Source organism: Tachypleus tridentatus, chromosome 12 (genome assembly GCF_004210375.1).
Source record: "Tachypleus tridentatus isolate NWPU-2018 chromosome 12, ASM421037v1, whole genome shotgun sequence".
Classification (NCBI taxonomy): domain Eukaryota; kingdom Metazoa; phylum Arthropoda; class Merostomata; order Xiphosura; family Limulidae; genus Tachypleus; species Tachypleus tridentatus.
Window position 1 is genome coordinate 36,313,383 of NC_134836.1, and position 17,776 is coordinate 36,331,158.

At 32.5% G+C, this 17,776-nt stretch overlaps 1 protein-coding gene across 3 annotated transcripts in view; it reads left to right on the forward strand.

The window, feature by feature from the left end:
- The window catches only part of sds22 (protein phosphatase 1 regulatory subunit sds22), a 57,027-nt gene extending 43,963 nt beyond the window's left edge, over positions 1 to 13,064 (forward strand). For all 3 annotated transcript variants that reach the window (XM_076474074.1, XM_076474076.1, XM_076474075.1), the window contains 3 exons: positions 6,486 to 6,572; positions 8,269 to 8,454; positions 12,440 to 13,064. In XM_076474074.1, coding sequence (XP_076330189.1) covers positions 6,486 to 6,572; positions 8,269 to 8,442 — 261 coding nt within the window. In that variant the 3' untranslated portion in view covers positions 8,443 to 8,454; positions 12,440 to 13,064. The remainder of the gene's footprint in view (positions 1 to 6,485; positions 6,573 to 8,268; positions 8,455 to 12,439) is intronic.
- The last annotated feature ends 4,712 nt before the right edge of the window (positions 13,065 to 17,776 follow it).

The window sequence follows — 17,776 nt, forward strand, 5'->3', positions numbered from 1 at the left end:
TGATATAAGAAGCAGGTATACGAAAATAAGTATTTCTTAGTAACTAATGTGTAATAAATATATCTGATTGAGGGGTGAAAAGAAAATTAAATTGTAACTGAAAGGGAATAAAACATTTTAATTATGAAGTAAATTAAAAGAAATATTTAAGTTAAAAAGAAAGATTTTTAGATAAATATTTGAAGTATTAAAATTTAGGTTTATTTAAGTCTACAACTGTTACAGTTTTATAGAGTTATTCATCAAATGAATACCTTGTTCAACTGACTTAAATTTTTTTTTACGAGCATACAGAATTATGTTCCACACTTCTTAGCCATGAGTGAATTATAAGACTGAGAGTTAAATTCCATTATTCAGTTATCCTATCCAAAAAGTTCATTGGAATACTGTTTGTAAAGAATCTCCTGTTGGTGAAACAAGGTTTTCAACATTGTGAAAATACTCTTACAAGTGCTTGAAAGCTTGAATATTTCAATAAATCTCAATTTAATACATTAAGTATTAGTCTGAAAATTTTTATATATACATAACTGCATTTATTTTTAAAATTATGTTAAAGTATATTACATAAATGAAAGTTTTATAACTTCACTCAATTTCTAAGATTGAATGAATATACTATATGTAAAAGAAATAAATGAAATCTACAAAGGTTACAGAAATATTATATTTTATCTTAACTTGATTTAACATTAGACTTCCATATATATCCATTGAAAAGGATTAGATCTATGAATTTTTGAAGCTCAGTGCACTTTTCTTTTGAGAGGTTGTAGATCCTGTAAACAGTATCTGAAACATGAAAATTAACTTTGATTAACAATAGCTATCAGTCACTCTTGGACATGAATAATGGATTTTTTTCATCCTGTTTAGTTTTCAGTGTAATTACATGTTTTTCATCTTATTTCATAATGAGCATTACTTTAACTAATGTGTGTTACAAGAAAGCACGTAAGTAATTGTAAATTTAAAAAATCTAACTGTTACGAAATGTATCAACAGAAATATTGACCAGTTAGTTAAACTACATGTACTTTAGAAATGAAACTCAGGTATTGAGTTACATATATTTAAGCTCCAGAACTAACACTTTTGGTACTTATGATTTAGTTTTAGAATTATAAAGTTTAACTGCATTAAAACTTGAACATTCTTCCTGAATTTTTTAGCTTAATTGATAGAACCAAGTATATGAACTGGTGATACTTCTGATATGGTACTTCTCTCCTGTCACAAGATTAGGCTATTCTTGTTCAGTGCTGCTCTCCCTATATACAAACTTTTCATGTATGCCACAAGCCTTCTGCTTCCCCATATTGGAACCAAGTGATTTCAACATGTCTATCATGTAAATCATCATGTATCACCTATCCACCAGTAGGGGCATAGTACACTCGCATGATACATGACTCCCTCTATATGCCTGTACCAGACTATCACTTCTCATTTGGCAGTGCTTGTACTCGTCATGATACATGACTCCTCTATATGCCTGTACCAGACTATCACTTCTCATTTGGCAGTGCTTGTACTCGTCACTCGCATGATACATGACTCCCTCTATATGCCTGTACCAGACTATCACTTCTCATTTGGCAGTGCTTGTACTCGTCACTCGCATGATACATGACTCCCTCTATATGCCTGTACCAGACTATCACTTCTCATTTGGCAGTGCTTGTACTCGTCACTCGCATGATACATGACTCCTCTATATGCCTGTACCAGACTATCACTTCTCATTTGGCAGTGCTTGTACTCGTCACTGCATGATACATGACTCCTCTATATGCCTGTACCAGACTATCACTTCTCATTTGGCAGTGCTTGTACTGCCACCGCATGATACATGACTCCCTCTATATGCCTGTACCAGACTATCACTTCTCATTTGGCAGTGCTTGTACTGCCACCTCGCGTGATACATGACTCCTCTATATGCCTGTACCAGACTATCACTTCTCATTTGGCAGTGCTTGTACTCGTCACTCGCATGATACATGACTCCTCTATATGCCTGTACCAGACTATCACTTCTCATTTGGCAGTGTTGTACTCGTCACCGCGATGATACATGACTCCTCTATATGCCTGTACCAGACTATCACTTCTCATTTGGCAGTGCTTGTACTCGTCACTCGCATGATACATGACTCCCTCTATATGCCTGTACCAGACTATCACTTCTCATTTGGCAGTGCTTGTACTCGTCCACTTTCGCATGATACATGACTCCCTCTATATGCCTGTACCAGACTATCACTTCTCATTTGGCAGTGCTTGTACTCGTCACTCGCATGATACATGACTCCCTCTATATGCCTGTACCAGACTATCACTTCTCATTTGGCAGTGCTTGTACTCGTCACTCGCATGATACATGACTCCCTCTATATGCCTGTACCAGACTATCACTTCTCATTTGGCAGTGCTTGTACTCGTCACTCGCATGATACATGACTCCCTCTATATGCCTGTACCAGACTATCACTTCTCATTTGGCAGTGCTTGTACTCATTTTTTTTACTGTTTCACTTTCATACTAAGCATCCTCTTGAAGTGGTCTTCATTTGTTATAACTTCCACATTTTCTGGAGTTTGAAACTTGCATTCATTTATCCCAGCTAATTCCAGTCACATTCTGAAGCTATTGTTACCACTTTGGGGGTCATGCCTAGAACTAGTGCCATCTCCCAGGCCACATGTGCAAGCAACTCAGCTTGGATTTTTATATGGTGTTTATCCTATAGGACAATAAATTTTAAAAAGGTCAACCTCTTTCTTTAGTTTTCACACACAGTTCCTCCTGTAAACACCAACCCTGTTCAAGATGACATAGATCTTGATAGCCTTTTTGCACCACCAGATTTCATTTCTTGGTTATTCATTTCCATTATCTAGTCTCTGTTCTCAATATGGAGATTCTTTGTTCTTTTCACTAGTTTATAATGGCTTTCATTCACAATCCTCCATTGATAGTTTCTGACTTATTTCTTATTGTTAATATTATTATCTGTAATTATTTGAATTCTATAATATATACTTGTTCAGATTATTTGACACTAAGCTATGGCCTCCCGCTAGTGCAGCGGTATGTCTTCGGATTTACAGTGCTAAAATCAGGGGTTCGATTCCCCTCGGTGGGGTCAGCAGATAGCCCGATGTGGCTTTGCTATAAGAAAAACACACGCTAAGTTATGTTACATCTCATAATTAGTCTTCATTGTTTTTATTATTTTCCATTTGATTAGGCTTAACATGGTATGCCATTCATTAGTTTAACTACATTATATCCTTACTTTTATATCATCATTTCTATTTCATTTTGTTAATCATTTTTTCTTCACTTAGTTCAGATGGAACCCTTGAATCAGGGCCCATACAGTCTTTTCCCTGTATTGTGCCTATTTATTGTTCAGTTTTGTTTTTCTTTTCATTTTTAAGTCATATTTTATTCTATACCATTGATTTACCCATGTTTTTATTGATAGGTTAATATCTATTTTGGTTCTAGTTTTTCTTCATCACTACATCATACAGGATTCATTCCCTGCACCGTTTTTTACCATTCTAACATGTTGACTAATTCATTTTATTTTTCTTAAATAGTTTATTTTATAGCTACTTTTATTTCATCTTTACCTTGTAATTATTACCATTCATTTCATTCAGCTTATGCTTTATCCTTTTTACTGTTAATTTGGTTTCCTATAATTTTATGGCATATTCATATCTACCAATCCCTACACCATTTTCTACTCATTTTTCTTTGCAGTAATTACTTCATTTTGTTTTTGTCTTTATAGTTTTTTACCTTTTACAGTTATTTTAATTTAATTGCTACTTTGTACTTCTTCCATTTTGTTTCGTTTTTAATTTATCCTTCACAGCAGTTATTTAAATTCATGTGTTGGTCTCTGTGAGACAGGGTCTGCTGAATCTGCTTCCACTATTATTCTCTTTCCAACATCTTAAAATTGTTAGTTTTCCCTGACCTTAACACGGAATGCTTCTGTACTTTCTTTACATATGTTCATACACGTTTTTCAGAGTATTGTGTTCTCTGCTGTTCCTTTTGTCTTTTTTGCATTTGAGTTCTTACAAGCCTTACCTTCTACACGCTTTCAAATTTACCTTAGTTTACCTTTAGGCATATTTCTTCTGGCATTTGTCACCCCCCCCCCCATCAACATTACCTTAGTTTACCTTTAGCCATATTTCTTTTGGCATTTGTCTTTTTTTTTCCTCTATCAGCATTTATATCTTTAATCTTCCATTTTTTCCCTTTATTCAGTGTTCTTTTTACATTTTAGGTTTGTCAAGGGATACCTCCTCTTTCTTCCCTCGATGTTGGAATTTTTGTCATCTACAGTTTGTTCCCTCCTTGTGTGATTTCTTTGCTTTTGGGTTAATATCGAGTGTGACACTGCTGTTTATTTTCTTTTCCATTATTTATAATGTTTTATGGTCTGTTTCTTGTCTGATTTTTTTGGGGCCATTGCCCTTTAGGGTCGCATCTGTTTGTACTTTCTCTCTCTTCACATATCAGATCTGTTCTTTTGGGCCTTCTCGCACAATATTAATATCCTTTCATCTCATGTTCCAGGTACTCTTGCTTGGATCACAGTTTTTTCTTGTCCCAACACATTCAACCTATTGAAGTGGTCTTTGATTTTCTTGTTTTTCCAGTAGCTTTGTCTTTCATGGTATTCTTTCTACATAGATTGCTTTACTTCATCTCTTAACCTCCTATTGCTTCTTTATTTTAGTATCTTATATCATTTCCTCTAGCTAAGGCTGTTGATGCCTTCAGCAAGGATAGCTCTCACATGATCCCATATGTTCATTCCCCCTATCCTCTTACTTCCTTGGGTTATTTCTACCATGTTGTGTTAGGTTATTCTCATTGCTCCTTAATGGGCAGCACAACCATCATTCTTGCAACTCCTCCAGCTCCAACTTTTACTTCCATTGTCTCCTGCCCTTCTTCATCCACTTCATTCATCAGTACTCCATCCAAACATTTACATTGTTAGTCTTCATGTGTGGCTCTTATTTAGTCCTTGTTGGAAGGGGATTGGGTTTATTTATACCTGCAGGTAGTTTTCTTTTAGATTGTTCCATTTGCTCTTCTTAAGTAGTCATTTATTGGTGTAAATAGAGGTGGTTTGGCAGTTAACCTACATGTCAGGGATTTTCCACAGATTGCATGGAACTGACATATTTTCGGTACCAGATACCAAGTTCCTGAATCAATAACTCAGAGCTAATCTTTGTATCATACTCAGGAATTGGAGCAATTCTTATTTCCCTAGTTCTTAGCTTTGGGTTAAAGATGTCAGTACCCTGTAAGGAGTTTTTGGATGTAGTTGATGTAATGAGTGTGGTCTGTCATATCTCAGCCACTCAACATCCAAGGGTGTGTCCTTGTTTACCCACTTTTCTCATTGTGGGATTGAGTTACAGTATATTTCTGTTGTTAGAATCTCTTTCCTACCATGTTTTCTTGCACTTGCATTCACTCCTCCCATTTTCTGCTCTTATAATCTTACACATTCTAAAAGTGAAGCAGCTCAGTATTCAGAAATGACTTTCATTGACAGAGATATGCTTCAGTTGCTTTCAGAAGGTATGGCTGATTGTTCTTTTCTCACACTGGTCTCTTTTCGTAATCAGTGTGGAATTCTAGTTGATCTTGTGAATAGAGGGAAGTATCAGAAGATATAATTTTCCTATACTGAAAATGTGTTTCCAGTAGGTACTTCCCTCTTCTCATACATCCCATCCTTCACCCTAACCACTTTCTGGTATTTCTGTTTCCTGCCAGACTTCAAAGTGATAATTCAGTAGAGGGCATATAGAGGGAATTACATGCATCATGTGAGTGTACTATGCTTCTGTTGGTATAGAGGTGTTGCTTGATGATTTACATGAGATAAACTCAAATCATTTGATTCCAATAAGGGGAACAGAAAGCTTGTGGCATGTATAAATAAAAAGTTTGCAAATAAAGTGCAGCAATGAATGAAAATAGTGAATCATATGAGCACTGTTAATGCCAAGTGGTTTAGTTATATAATCATATAATTTAGCTGCATTACAACTTCAGCTTAGTTATTAAACCAAATATATGAACAAATTATGCTTAGCACTGTTAGCACCAGGTAGTTGAGACATATTTCACTGATTGAGCTATTTGTACTTTAACATTTGAGACGTATGCGTCATACACACTACTGCTTTTTCAGTATTGTTCTCATAATTAACACTTGCATGCTATAAGTTAATGAGAGTTAAATGGTTTTCTGTCTTGTAAGATATTCCAGTTATTTTTAAGTAAAGTGTTGAACAAAATTAATACCAAATAAATAATACTGTACTTAGTTTGTAATTTATATATGAATCTCTCATACTAATTTTGTAAATCTGTTATAATTTACATAGTTTTATGAAATTAAAGAAACATTAATATTTTACAGGTAAATATGGAAACTCTTGACCTAGCACACAACATGATAAGACATGTAGAAAATGTTAAGCATTTAACCAGACTTGAAGAATTTTGGGTATGTATCTCTAGGGAAAATATTAGACAATCTTCTTTTATTTCAGTTTGAATAAATTTTACACATTTATAACTTCTAGTATTTTAAACTTTTGATTAACCTGGAAGAATTTAAGGCATCTCATAATATGAGCAAACTAGAAGATAGACAATCCATTTTTGTATAGTTACTTCAGTTCGAGTACATTTTACAAATTTTTATCTTCTGTATACTTCCTAATTAACATAAAGATTAGCTAGTTTTATTTTATTTATTTCATTTGACTGGCTTAGAGAATGTAGTTTGTTCATATGAGTTAACAAGAGTGTTATTTATATTTCTTTGTTTTTAGTTAATAAGGATGTTGATTCTGTTCCCTTGTTTTTCAGTTGTGTAGATATTTGAATGTAATTGTATCAGTTGACAAGGAAGTTATGTTAATTTTATTGGTGACATTGTAAATTGATTTTATGAAGTGACATAGAACCTAGTTTTGTTTCATTGTATGAAATACTCCAGAGGAAAATCAGTTTTGTCATTAACTTAAAAATAAAATATCCATGAAGTTAATTTGTTTTCATTATTGTAACAAATCTTTAGATTAAACAATTTAATCTCTTTCATCACTGATTAACTTCAATATTAAAATGTATTCTTGTTTTCATGTTGGAATTTTTTGGTTTTTTGTATCAACTCTTTATGGGCTTCAGTGAAACAATGTAGAAACGTTTTTTTCTGTATTGTGTGATTTAAAAGCAACATCATATACATGTCACACTGATCAGATTGGCTAGAAGATTGAAATACAATGTGGGTGACATCAGAATCCAGAGATGTATTTTTATGTGATTACTACTGTGTAAACTGTACTTGCTTCAGTTAAAGCAGAGTTACAATTAATATATCCAAGAGTTGGCATGAATGACTTTTCTTTGGTTGAAATGCAGAACAAAGCATATTTTTTTATTGTATATTTTGAAATCTACAGGTTGCTTATGCCTGTAAGTTGACATGTAATTTGAAATGTGAATGCTTTATGTTGCATGGTGGTTTTTTTTTGTTCTTGGACTATAGAAATTAATACGAAGAATCAAGTTCACTTGTTCTTTTCAGTTGATGTAAAGATTAGAAAATATTATTGAACCATGGAAAAGTACGTATGCTTCTCTCAGATCACATTAATGTTACAGTTCTTGAAGAAGTTTTTCTTCCATTAGGTAAATAACACTTCATGTTTGACCACATCTTAAAAGACCATATAGCTTGGGGACTTTCAGTTGGTTGACTAACTTCATCAATGTACCTCTGGTAGAAAAGATATTTGGTCTGTGACTTGTGTATTTGTGATCATACACCAACGTTGTTATTTCAGTAGTGATAATAAATTCATGATTATTTAGCATTTAAGTAATTTAGAAAGAACTAGCCAATAAAGATGATTATGTAATTGCTAAAAATAAATGGTTTTAACATGTTTGATGTTACTAGCAAGAGATTTAAAATAATCAAATGTTCCTGTGTAAGTTGTTAGCTACTGGTTTAGAATTCAGATTTAATATAATGTGGTTTGTGTAATTTTTATTTTATTGTTCTTTATTTTATATTGAAAGTATTTGAAAAGAGCTTACTTGTTAAAAAACTATATTAAAATGGTTTTTTGATCAAACTGTATAATGAAGAAGTGAAATCTAACTTTGTTTCTGTTTGTTGATTTCAGTTTAATGACAACTCAATTGATGCTTGGGAAGAATTAGAAGTCTTGAAGCTATTTCCTAACTTGGAAACAGTATATCTGGAAAGAAACCCTGTAGCAGAAGACCCAATGTATCGTCGAAAGATCATGATGATTGTTCCGTGGGTGAAGCAAATTGACGCTACAATGTGTCATTAACATGGACAGTGTGTAAGTGCCTAACCTATAGCCTATTAGACATTTTGGCTAAACATAACTTATTTTGATTAATTAAGAAAGGCTAATTTTGATTTTGAAAAAGTAACCAAAGTCAACTTTTAATGACTACTATTAACATCACTGTACATTAACTAATAAATCATATAACACCATATTATTAGAAAACTTTCACATAAATGTAATTTCTCTAATTTTATTTTTAATTATTGGTATTACTATTAAGAAGTTAAAGATCTTTATCATATGCCTGAGCTACTTATAAATTTTTAAGTGAAAATGGAATGTGAAACTTGGGTTTGGTTTTGTTTCTTTTGTATTTCACACAAAGCTACACGAGGGCTATCTGTGCTAGCCATCCGTAATTTAGCAGTGTGAGACTAGAGGGAAGGCAGCTAGTCATCACTACCAACTGCCAACTCTTTGGTTACTCTTTCACCAATGAAAAGTGAGTGTGACCATCACATTATAATGCCCACATAGCTGAAAGGGCCGAGTATGTTTGATGTGACAGGGATTTGAACCCATGACCATCAGATTACAAGTCAAGTGCCTTAACCATCTGGCCATGCTGGGCCCTGAAACTTGGGAGGTATGGGATTTAAACTGGATAAGACCCTTCGTGGTACCTTAAAGTACTGGTAACTCTGGACCAGAACCAGATTTAGAATAATATGTGGAATAATGCTTTGGCTGCCAATGTTATTGAACCAGCTATTTATTTGCACCCCAATTAAAATTTATAGTAATAAATGTTTTAGAATTGGGTGTTAATCCCCTTACCTTGGGTGTCCTTTACTGCACATGACACAGTTTTAGTGTCTCGCATTGAAAGTTTTTATTAAATTATTTTTTTTATGCCAATTAGTATAACATAAACCTTTTAGCTAATAACCCATATTTTAATATTATATAAGTTTTAAGTTCTTAATTCTACAAGGCAGTATTTTTCAAAAATCCTGAATTTCCCATAGTGACACATTTTCTCTATTTTACTTATCACTCCTTCAAAAATATGAAATTAAATGTAAATTATCACTATAAATTCATCGTTGCTCAGATAAACCATAATTTTTATACCTTAAAGTTTGGTTACAGAGCCATCAAATAGAAAATGAGACACCTTCTGTCTTTCAGGATTTGTTAATAGTTCTATCTTACTTTCAAGTATGTATTTCCTATAACTCAATATGAAGTCAAGGTTTTCATCTATCACATGACATGTATTACTTTATGTTCTGATAGATATGTGTCAGTTTCACTTGTAATACAACATTAGTTCCCACAGGAATCACAACAGCTAGCTTGAAGGAAATTTTAATGGCTATTGTCACATAGTTAGATAGCTAAAAAAGTTTATTGTGAGAGGAAATTGTCTGTTTTTTGCATGTTATTAGTTTATGTTCTTTGGTGCATTATTTAATACATGGCTACCATTAGTATAAAACAAGTAGGGTTAAGTGTCAACAGAAAAAGAAGTGAATACTCCAGTGACTATTTTTTCTTGTTTATTCTTTATTTACTATTATAAAAGTAAAAAATGTAAAAATTGGGATCTTTTTAACTCAGTTAAGATCAGATTAGGTAAAACAAGTAATAATGTAATAAAAATGTTTCACTTGGCATGCATATGAGAAGGTAAGGTGAGCTGCATGTTAAAATATTGCAAACAGTACTTAAACAGTTTAAAGGGCAATAAAACAACAAAATTTAATTATAAGTAGATGCATACAGTTATGAACTTAAATATACTAAAGATAAATTAATATAGTTTCATGCTATGATCTGAAGTCATTCAAAAGAGGAAAAAAGGTTAATTTAGATTTATATCAATTTTTTTATGTTTACGAGGTCAGTCAAATTGACTGATCCAGTTTTGAGATAGGGAAGAGGAGATAACAGATAAAATATAAAATTTTACTTAAAAAAACGTTTGAAATATATTTAGGATGTTTTAGGGATTACACAAAAGAAATTTGAAAGTTTTGAGATAAGGAAAAGTATTTTCAATTTTAACATACAAAGTTACTTTGCCCATGGGCTTTATTCTAAACAAATACTCAATATATTAGTAGACAAGTCTTTATTTTAGTTTATTAAAAATATTTTACTAAAAAATATGATATTTTGTACATGAAAGACTGCCAAATTTTGCAAAGATATACACACTGTATTGAAGGTTAAAAAGTATTAAATATATAAAGACTAAAGAAACCCTAAACAGGTTACATGTTTGCTCAAATTTATGAGGTGTATGTGTGTGTTGGAAAAGACTGTGAGCAAACCAGAAAAACTATAGAGAAAAATTTTGTCCATAAATATAAGCTGGAATTAAATGAAATTCCTCTAAAATAGTGGTATGAATAATTTTATGAAAACTTTACAAATCACGTGATTCTGACATAGTAACGTCATTTTATAATGCAGTGTGATCAGTGAAGCATGAAACACGTAACTGCAAATAAACAACCTTAATACCATCATGTGAATCTTTAATTTCTATATCAAGTTTATGATCAGTTCATTTTTACTTTATATATATATATATTTCCCATACATTAGTGAACGTCTTTAGTGAAGTCTGTACAGTGTATTCTTCATAGATACAGAGAGATGCCATATGTGAACAGACAGCTTTTGTGAGGTCTGTGCAGTGTGCTTTTCATAGATGTAGATTAGTTGCCATAAGTTAATGAATGGCTGGTGTGAGGTCTGTACTGTGTACTCTTCATAGATATTAATACTGGCCATAAGGGAATATACAGCTTTTGTGAGATCTATATAGTGTGCTCAGCATAAATATAACTACTAGCTATATGTTAATGGACAGTTTCTGTGACATCTGTACTGTATGCTCTTCATATATATAGACACTAGCCATGTATTATTGAACATCGTTTATGAAGTCTGTGTAATATGAATGTGTATTTTAGTAAGACTGGGATAGATAAAACTGCATATTATCCCAAAAAGTACTTAGGACCATTTTGTAAAATCTGTGAGCACAAGGTTTGTGAAAATAGGTTTCAGATTCTCTATACTAATTAGAACTGCTCCCTCTGGTTTCAGAGTGATGGGTATGTGAACACTTTAACCATGATTGTGTTATATTGACTATATTGGAATTACATTGTTTCTTTTCTGTCTTTGGTATAGAAAATACCTTTGAAGTGCCTGTGTACCCACAAATATCAAGTAATATTGATGTTTACATTCCAGTGCCCATGATATAATTGTTTATTTTGTACAGTAGGTTAATGTTTTGTTCCTTAAAAACAATGCTATTATTGGTTTCAAAGTAATACTGTGATTGTTTTGGTCTCCAACCTCAACCCAAATTTGGAAACATCCTTGTGAGTTTGATCAGAAGGTTATACTTTAGTTGTTTAATTAGTCTTAAGATTTTCAGGCCCCCTTGGAGACAAGTTGCCAGCACACAGTTAACAACAAATTTTATAGAGTAGCAGCATTTATTCAGGTCAGGGCCAATCTTCCTTTCCCAATGTACATTTTGGAATACCATGCCAATAATAATTGAGCAGGGGCCACAGGCCCTCGAAAATTGCTCTTACACTTTTTGAGAAGAAAAACAATGCCTTTTTTTAACCACTCATCAGTGAGACATTTTTACATTGGTCAAGATAAAGAAGTCAAAAGCGAGTTTAACCACATTGTGATACATCTTGAAGTTGAAAAAATTCTGGCTACACACTTACTGAATTCATTTGGTATGACAATATGGAGTCTAAAGTAACAAAACTTTTGGCTACATTTTTTGGTATGGAAGTATGGATTCTAAAGTGGATTTTTAAAACCTTAGTTAATACCTATTTCCAGCTAGTAATTCAATATATCTGCTTTGTTTATTTATTAAAACTGCTGTCTTGTTAAGTACAAACTGTTTGTAAAATTGTATTTGAAGAGTAACATTTGTGTTATTGTAACTTCATTAACATCTAGTTAATTTTCTCTATTTTAGGAATTCAAGACAAGATTTGAAGCTGTGAAGACAATGGAGCAGCTGTATAAGCTTACGTCTATGTTAGGAAATGATTGTTAAGTAAAAACTATTTTCCACTAGCTTTTTAACTATAAACTGTAGAAAATTTATAGTAGAGGTGTAATTACACTGTCAGGTTCTGTATAGTCAGATTGTGCTTATCAGTAAATTGTGAAAACGTTTGTCAAGTAAACAATAGAAAATTAAAAGCAAAAAGAAACAACAAAACTCTACTTACTCTGATGGGTGCGAGAAGATACAAAATTGTTTTTAAATTCTCTTTAGAAGTTGCACATTTTTATTCTAATTTCCTTTTGCAAACACACACTAAGTGTTAATTTTTTCATTGAACACTGCTGGATTGATACTGTTTTAGCAGTGGTAATTCTGGGTAAGCTTTTGTTGTTTAGGAAAGTTACAGAATTAAACATATATACCATTACAGTGTATCAAAAGTTGCATGTTAGGCATAATTACAGTACTTACCTTTATGTATGATTCTTAGTTGTCAATGGAATATTTAACTGTGTCTTTATCTCTGTTTGTAAAATATTACAAAACTGGATTTCATTTCATTAACAGTAAATTAAAATTGTAAATCACATTGTTTTGTTTGCTCATTTTTTAAGTTGAAAACCCATACTACAAATTTCCTGATTTGTGCCCACCACAGGATTCATTCTCTGAATTTTAACATTATAAGCCTTCAACTTTATCAGTGCTCCATCAGTTGTGCATGGCACTCATTATTTAATATATTGTATAATTTTTTGTATGTTCTAGAACTGTATTACATATTCAGCTTCATTCTTCCAACAATTATCAGTATTTAGAGTATTTAATAATATGGTTGAAATAAGGGACTCAGTGTGTATTGTATCACCTTAAAACAAATTAACTTTGATCTTCAAATATTCATCAACGAATAAGGCAGTAGTTCTCAAACCTGGGGTTGTAGGAGAGTTTGGTAGAAAACAAATCATGTATCAAACAAAGCTGAATTTGTCAGTTTAAATACATTTTTAAATAGATGGAGTCATGCCAAGCCATGAATGTCTGGAAAAGAAAGGTTTGGAAAACTCCACTAGAAAGTCTGCAAATAGTTAGATGTACAGTTCGTTTATAATTATGATACGTCAGATAGAAAAGAAACATGCAGTGTGTGCCTCATTATATTCCTTGGACAGGAACTGAACCTGTACACCTAAACTATCCTGTGTATCAATACATTATTTCAAGTAGGTTTCTCATCATCAGTAATTCATGGGCCAGTTTATTTCTATGAACTTTGGTATTGTAATGTTCACTTCTTCCAGCTTCATGGTACTACTACAGAAATATAACCAATGGTAATTTATTTGCCATAATGTTATAAATTATAAAGAAAAACCTTTCATGATTACCATATTATAGTGTACAGAATTTTTTTTCTTTTTTTAAATTTGGTGGCAGACAAACACTGTCTGCTTACAAGTTTTTATCTTGTCCTTTGTTAACCTGAAGGTCCAAACGTTGTTCCATGCTTTTCAGTAACGGACATTCTGAAATACGTGACCAACGAATTTATTGTTTTGCTTTTATACATGAAAATATTAAATGTATGGTTATACAAAAAAAAGCATATCGAGAATACAAAAATTGGAAAAAGATACAAAAAACGAATCATTAGCATTTATATTTGTTAAAATAATTTAATGAAACTTCTGTATACATTGTAAGGCACCACTGGTGTTGCCACCACGATTTGTTAAATACACTGAACAAATTATCCTTTCAAGTTTACAACAACAACAACTAAAACGTAAACCCTTTAGTTTGTTACTTATACAGTCACTGTTCTATGCTACACAAATCAAGTGCAGACAGAAGGAACAAAAACTAACCACTTTTGAAGCTAACGATGGTTATCTAATGTTAGTATTTGTTTATAACTTGTATGAATATTTTCAGTGTATAATACAAGAATACTGGGAATCATAAATCATATTAATATCATATTAAAATGTAACATTATGTGTACTATACAGAAAACTGTTGTTGTAGACGCTGTAATGACACTTCAAAATTATCAGAAAGGAATACATTTCAGATTCACAATAAAACCCTAAGAGACGTTAACACACACACAAGATATCAAACAAAAAATGTACTACTAAAAGATATATGTACATTTTAAATGTAATCGAGTTTGAGACATTTAACGCACACAACAGATCTTCAGTCAAGTAAACAATGGCGCGTATTTACATTGCAATGATTGTTGTGTGCTGATGTAGTTCTTTTAGCGTAAAAGAAAACAGTCGTAAAATGGTTATTGTTCGTGAACCTTCGTCAGTAAAAAATTAAGTTCATTGCGGTATAGTTAAACATTCTGTACGCTGGTGTTTCAACAAGCTAGTTTCACGTGAGCATCACAGTTGAGACCGTTATATTGATATGGTTTTGAAGATGCAAATAACGTAAGCATACGAAAACCACAGCCGATAGAAAGTGGTGGTGGAAAGTATCAGACCCACATTTTGACACTGTTTTTCGGTAAATAGTCAGTGGATGCAACCGAAAATTAATCGCGTTTGGGAATGTTACGTAAAAGACCTTTCGAAAGAACCCGTGTTCGAAACTGAAATGTAGAATTTCCAAAGTGCAAAAATGGACATATACAAAATGCTTATGGCAGAAGTTTGTTTTGTTTTTTAACAGTAAAACAAAATTTTGACGAAATACAAAGTTTCCCATAAGTCTGGACCCATAGGTGAAAATACGCAATTGGTTCTTTATTTACTATTCAAACTGCATAATATTAAGAGCTATACACAAACCAGTTCTTGGTATGGTATGCCGTCAGTGTATTTTGTTTCTTGAAATACGTACAATTAGTATTGCTGACGAGTCTGCTTAACTTTAAGAATGTCTATTTTCTCTATGGCCCGAAGCTTTTGGAACACACTGTACAACGTTTACACTAGCAAAAAAGCCAATAAATCATATTATCTCGCTTTCTTTTATCGCTATGTTGGTCAAAATATCTGAGGAAGTTTACAACTAAAGGGTAGACTGAAGTCACTGTTAATTGTAGATATATAAAAACACGAAAGTTATTCTTGCGACATTTTACAAATTGTAAAACACTTGGTGTTACCACTAAGACCTCAACATTGAACGTTCATATAAACAAATTATATATGCTTCAAATATATACGACAGTAACCCTCGTAGCGTTGTGCGAAAGTAAAAATAAACGAATATAACTACTGGAAAATTTTAAGGTAATCGAATATAAGTTTAACACGTCGTTAAAGGTATCATATACGAAATAAATGTTAGCAAAATTTGTTACATTTAGTGGTCCTCGAATTCTATAACAGATTGCTGTATAATTGGTAGTATTCGGTTAGTCGTGCAGAAAATAATAGGAAGACAATTCAAAACATTTTGTTTCGTAGTCGTAATTATAAAATTGAACTATTCTCAACGAAACAAGTGTAAAAACACTTTTGCCATGCTGTGTATCATGCAAAAAATAAGAATTATAACTTACTTAAAACATTCTAAATGTCATCATCTTAAGTTGAAAACACTCACTTTGTTAATTCCGTGTATTTGTATCAAACTGTAAAGCATGAAATGCATCTTTTCTTCGACTATTATACAGCGGTCAATATGCTAAGGAGGATGTGACACCGCACATGGAGACCTACGTCATGATATGAAGGTCAATAGACAAACATTTTGGATTATTAATCGAAGATTTTGTCAGTCTGTATTAATATCAAGACGAAATAAAAATTCTATCCTTCGTGTACACTATAGTCATTAGAGGTCAATGCTTAGGTTTTGCCCACCCTATACATCACAAGGCTAGTTGAAATGGTATATGGGCTGTGAATGGCCGATAGAAAAGGATGGCACTGCCTAGCTACAAGTGCGGGGATCACATCGGCAATTGTTAATTTTTTTAAAAGTAAAAACGCTGTATAATAATTAAATACAAAGCTTGCACTAACAACAATACCAAAAAAATCAATACATATTATATCACTTTCGTTAATTAGAATATCTAAGCAAGTCGCATCAGGAAATTCAAGACAAAAAATTTTTTTTTTTACATGTTACATTGTGTTCAAGTCACAAAATAATAATTTCACGAAAGAAGCGAGTATTTGCCGATTTCACTCAACTAATTATTGTAAAATTTAAACACATTCTTGCAATTACAACAGCTACATTCATGTGTATTTTTTCTCTCATTTAACACCTTTCTTTAGTTTTCAATGGCAGCTTCAAGTTTCATCGCTAAATTGTTCTGATTTCAATCCGAATAGAAAGAGGTCACGTGTTGACTCCATTTTGAGAACTCAACGTAGACGAACAGTCATATCATTAAGACTTGTTTTTTTTTGTTTTTTTCTTATTCGTCGGACTGATACTCTAACCACAAGTTCAATCAGTAACACTTCATTATCATTATACTACTGTCTCTTGCACTCGACGACAGGAGAATTCTGAGAGAAGGAACGGCGCCTGACTTTAACCTTGGTTTGCTTTTGAAACCAAGTGATTCAAATTTTACTTGAAATATGTCTTTAAATTATTACTACTAAAGTGGTTCACACACATTACTGAAAGGGTCAAGTTTGTCAGCTCTTTCACATCTATCAACCCATATTCGAAACAACTGTTCGTTTTCTGAAAGGAAGTATGTCAAAAGTAATTTTACACTTTTTATCACAATTAGAACAAATAGCCACATACATCAACGGGCACTTGTCAATATGACGTCTGTTAGTAAAGGAAAGTGAAAACTGAACCGGAAGCAAAAACAGGTTGCCATTTTATTTCACGCGTTTTACCATGGATGCATGGCGCGTGACCATACGATAACATAACATACCACAAGCTACAAGTCATGTAATAGACGCTAACAAGTCTCGTAATTTATTAGTCTTAATCTGCGATCATGTTTCTTATTTCATGACAACGCCATAAGACTATTGGCAAGAGTTGGAGAACATTCATTAAAATAACTTGAAAGTATACAGTGCGTAAATGAATAGTAAACATGAAAACATACCACTGTTAATTGTTGATACACAAAAACACGAACGATAAAGTTATTCTTTCTGCTGTTTACAAACTGTAAGGCACTAGTGGTGTTGCCACTAATAACACGCTTAACGATCGTGTAACCAAACTGCGTTTAATTTATATATATAAAATAAATATATATATAACAATAACAAACTCTTAACTATCACGCACACCAGTATATAATACAAGGTCACTGATACAAATATGACTTTTGACAACTCTTTAGCG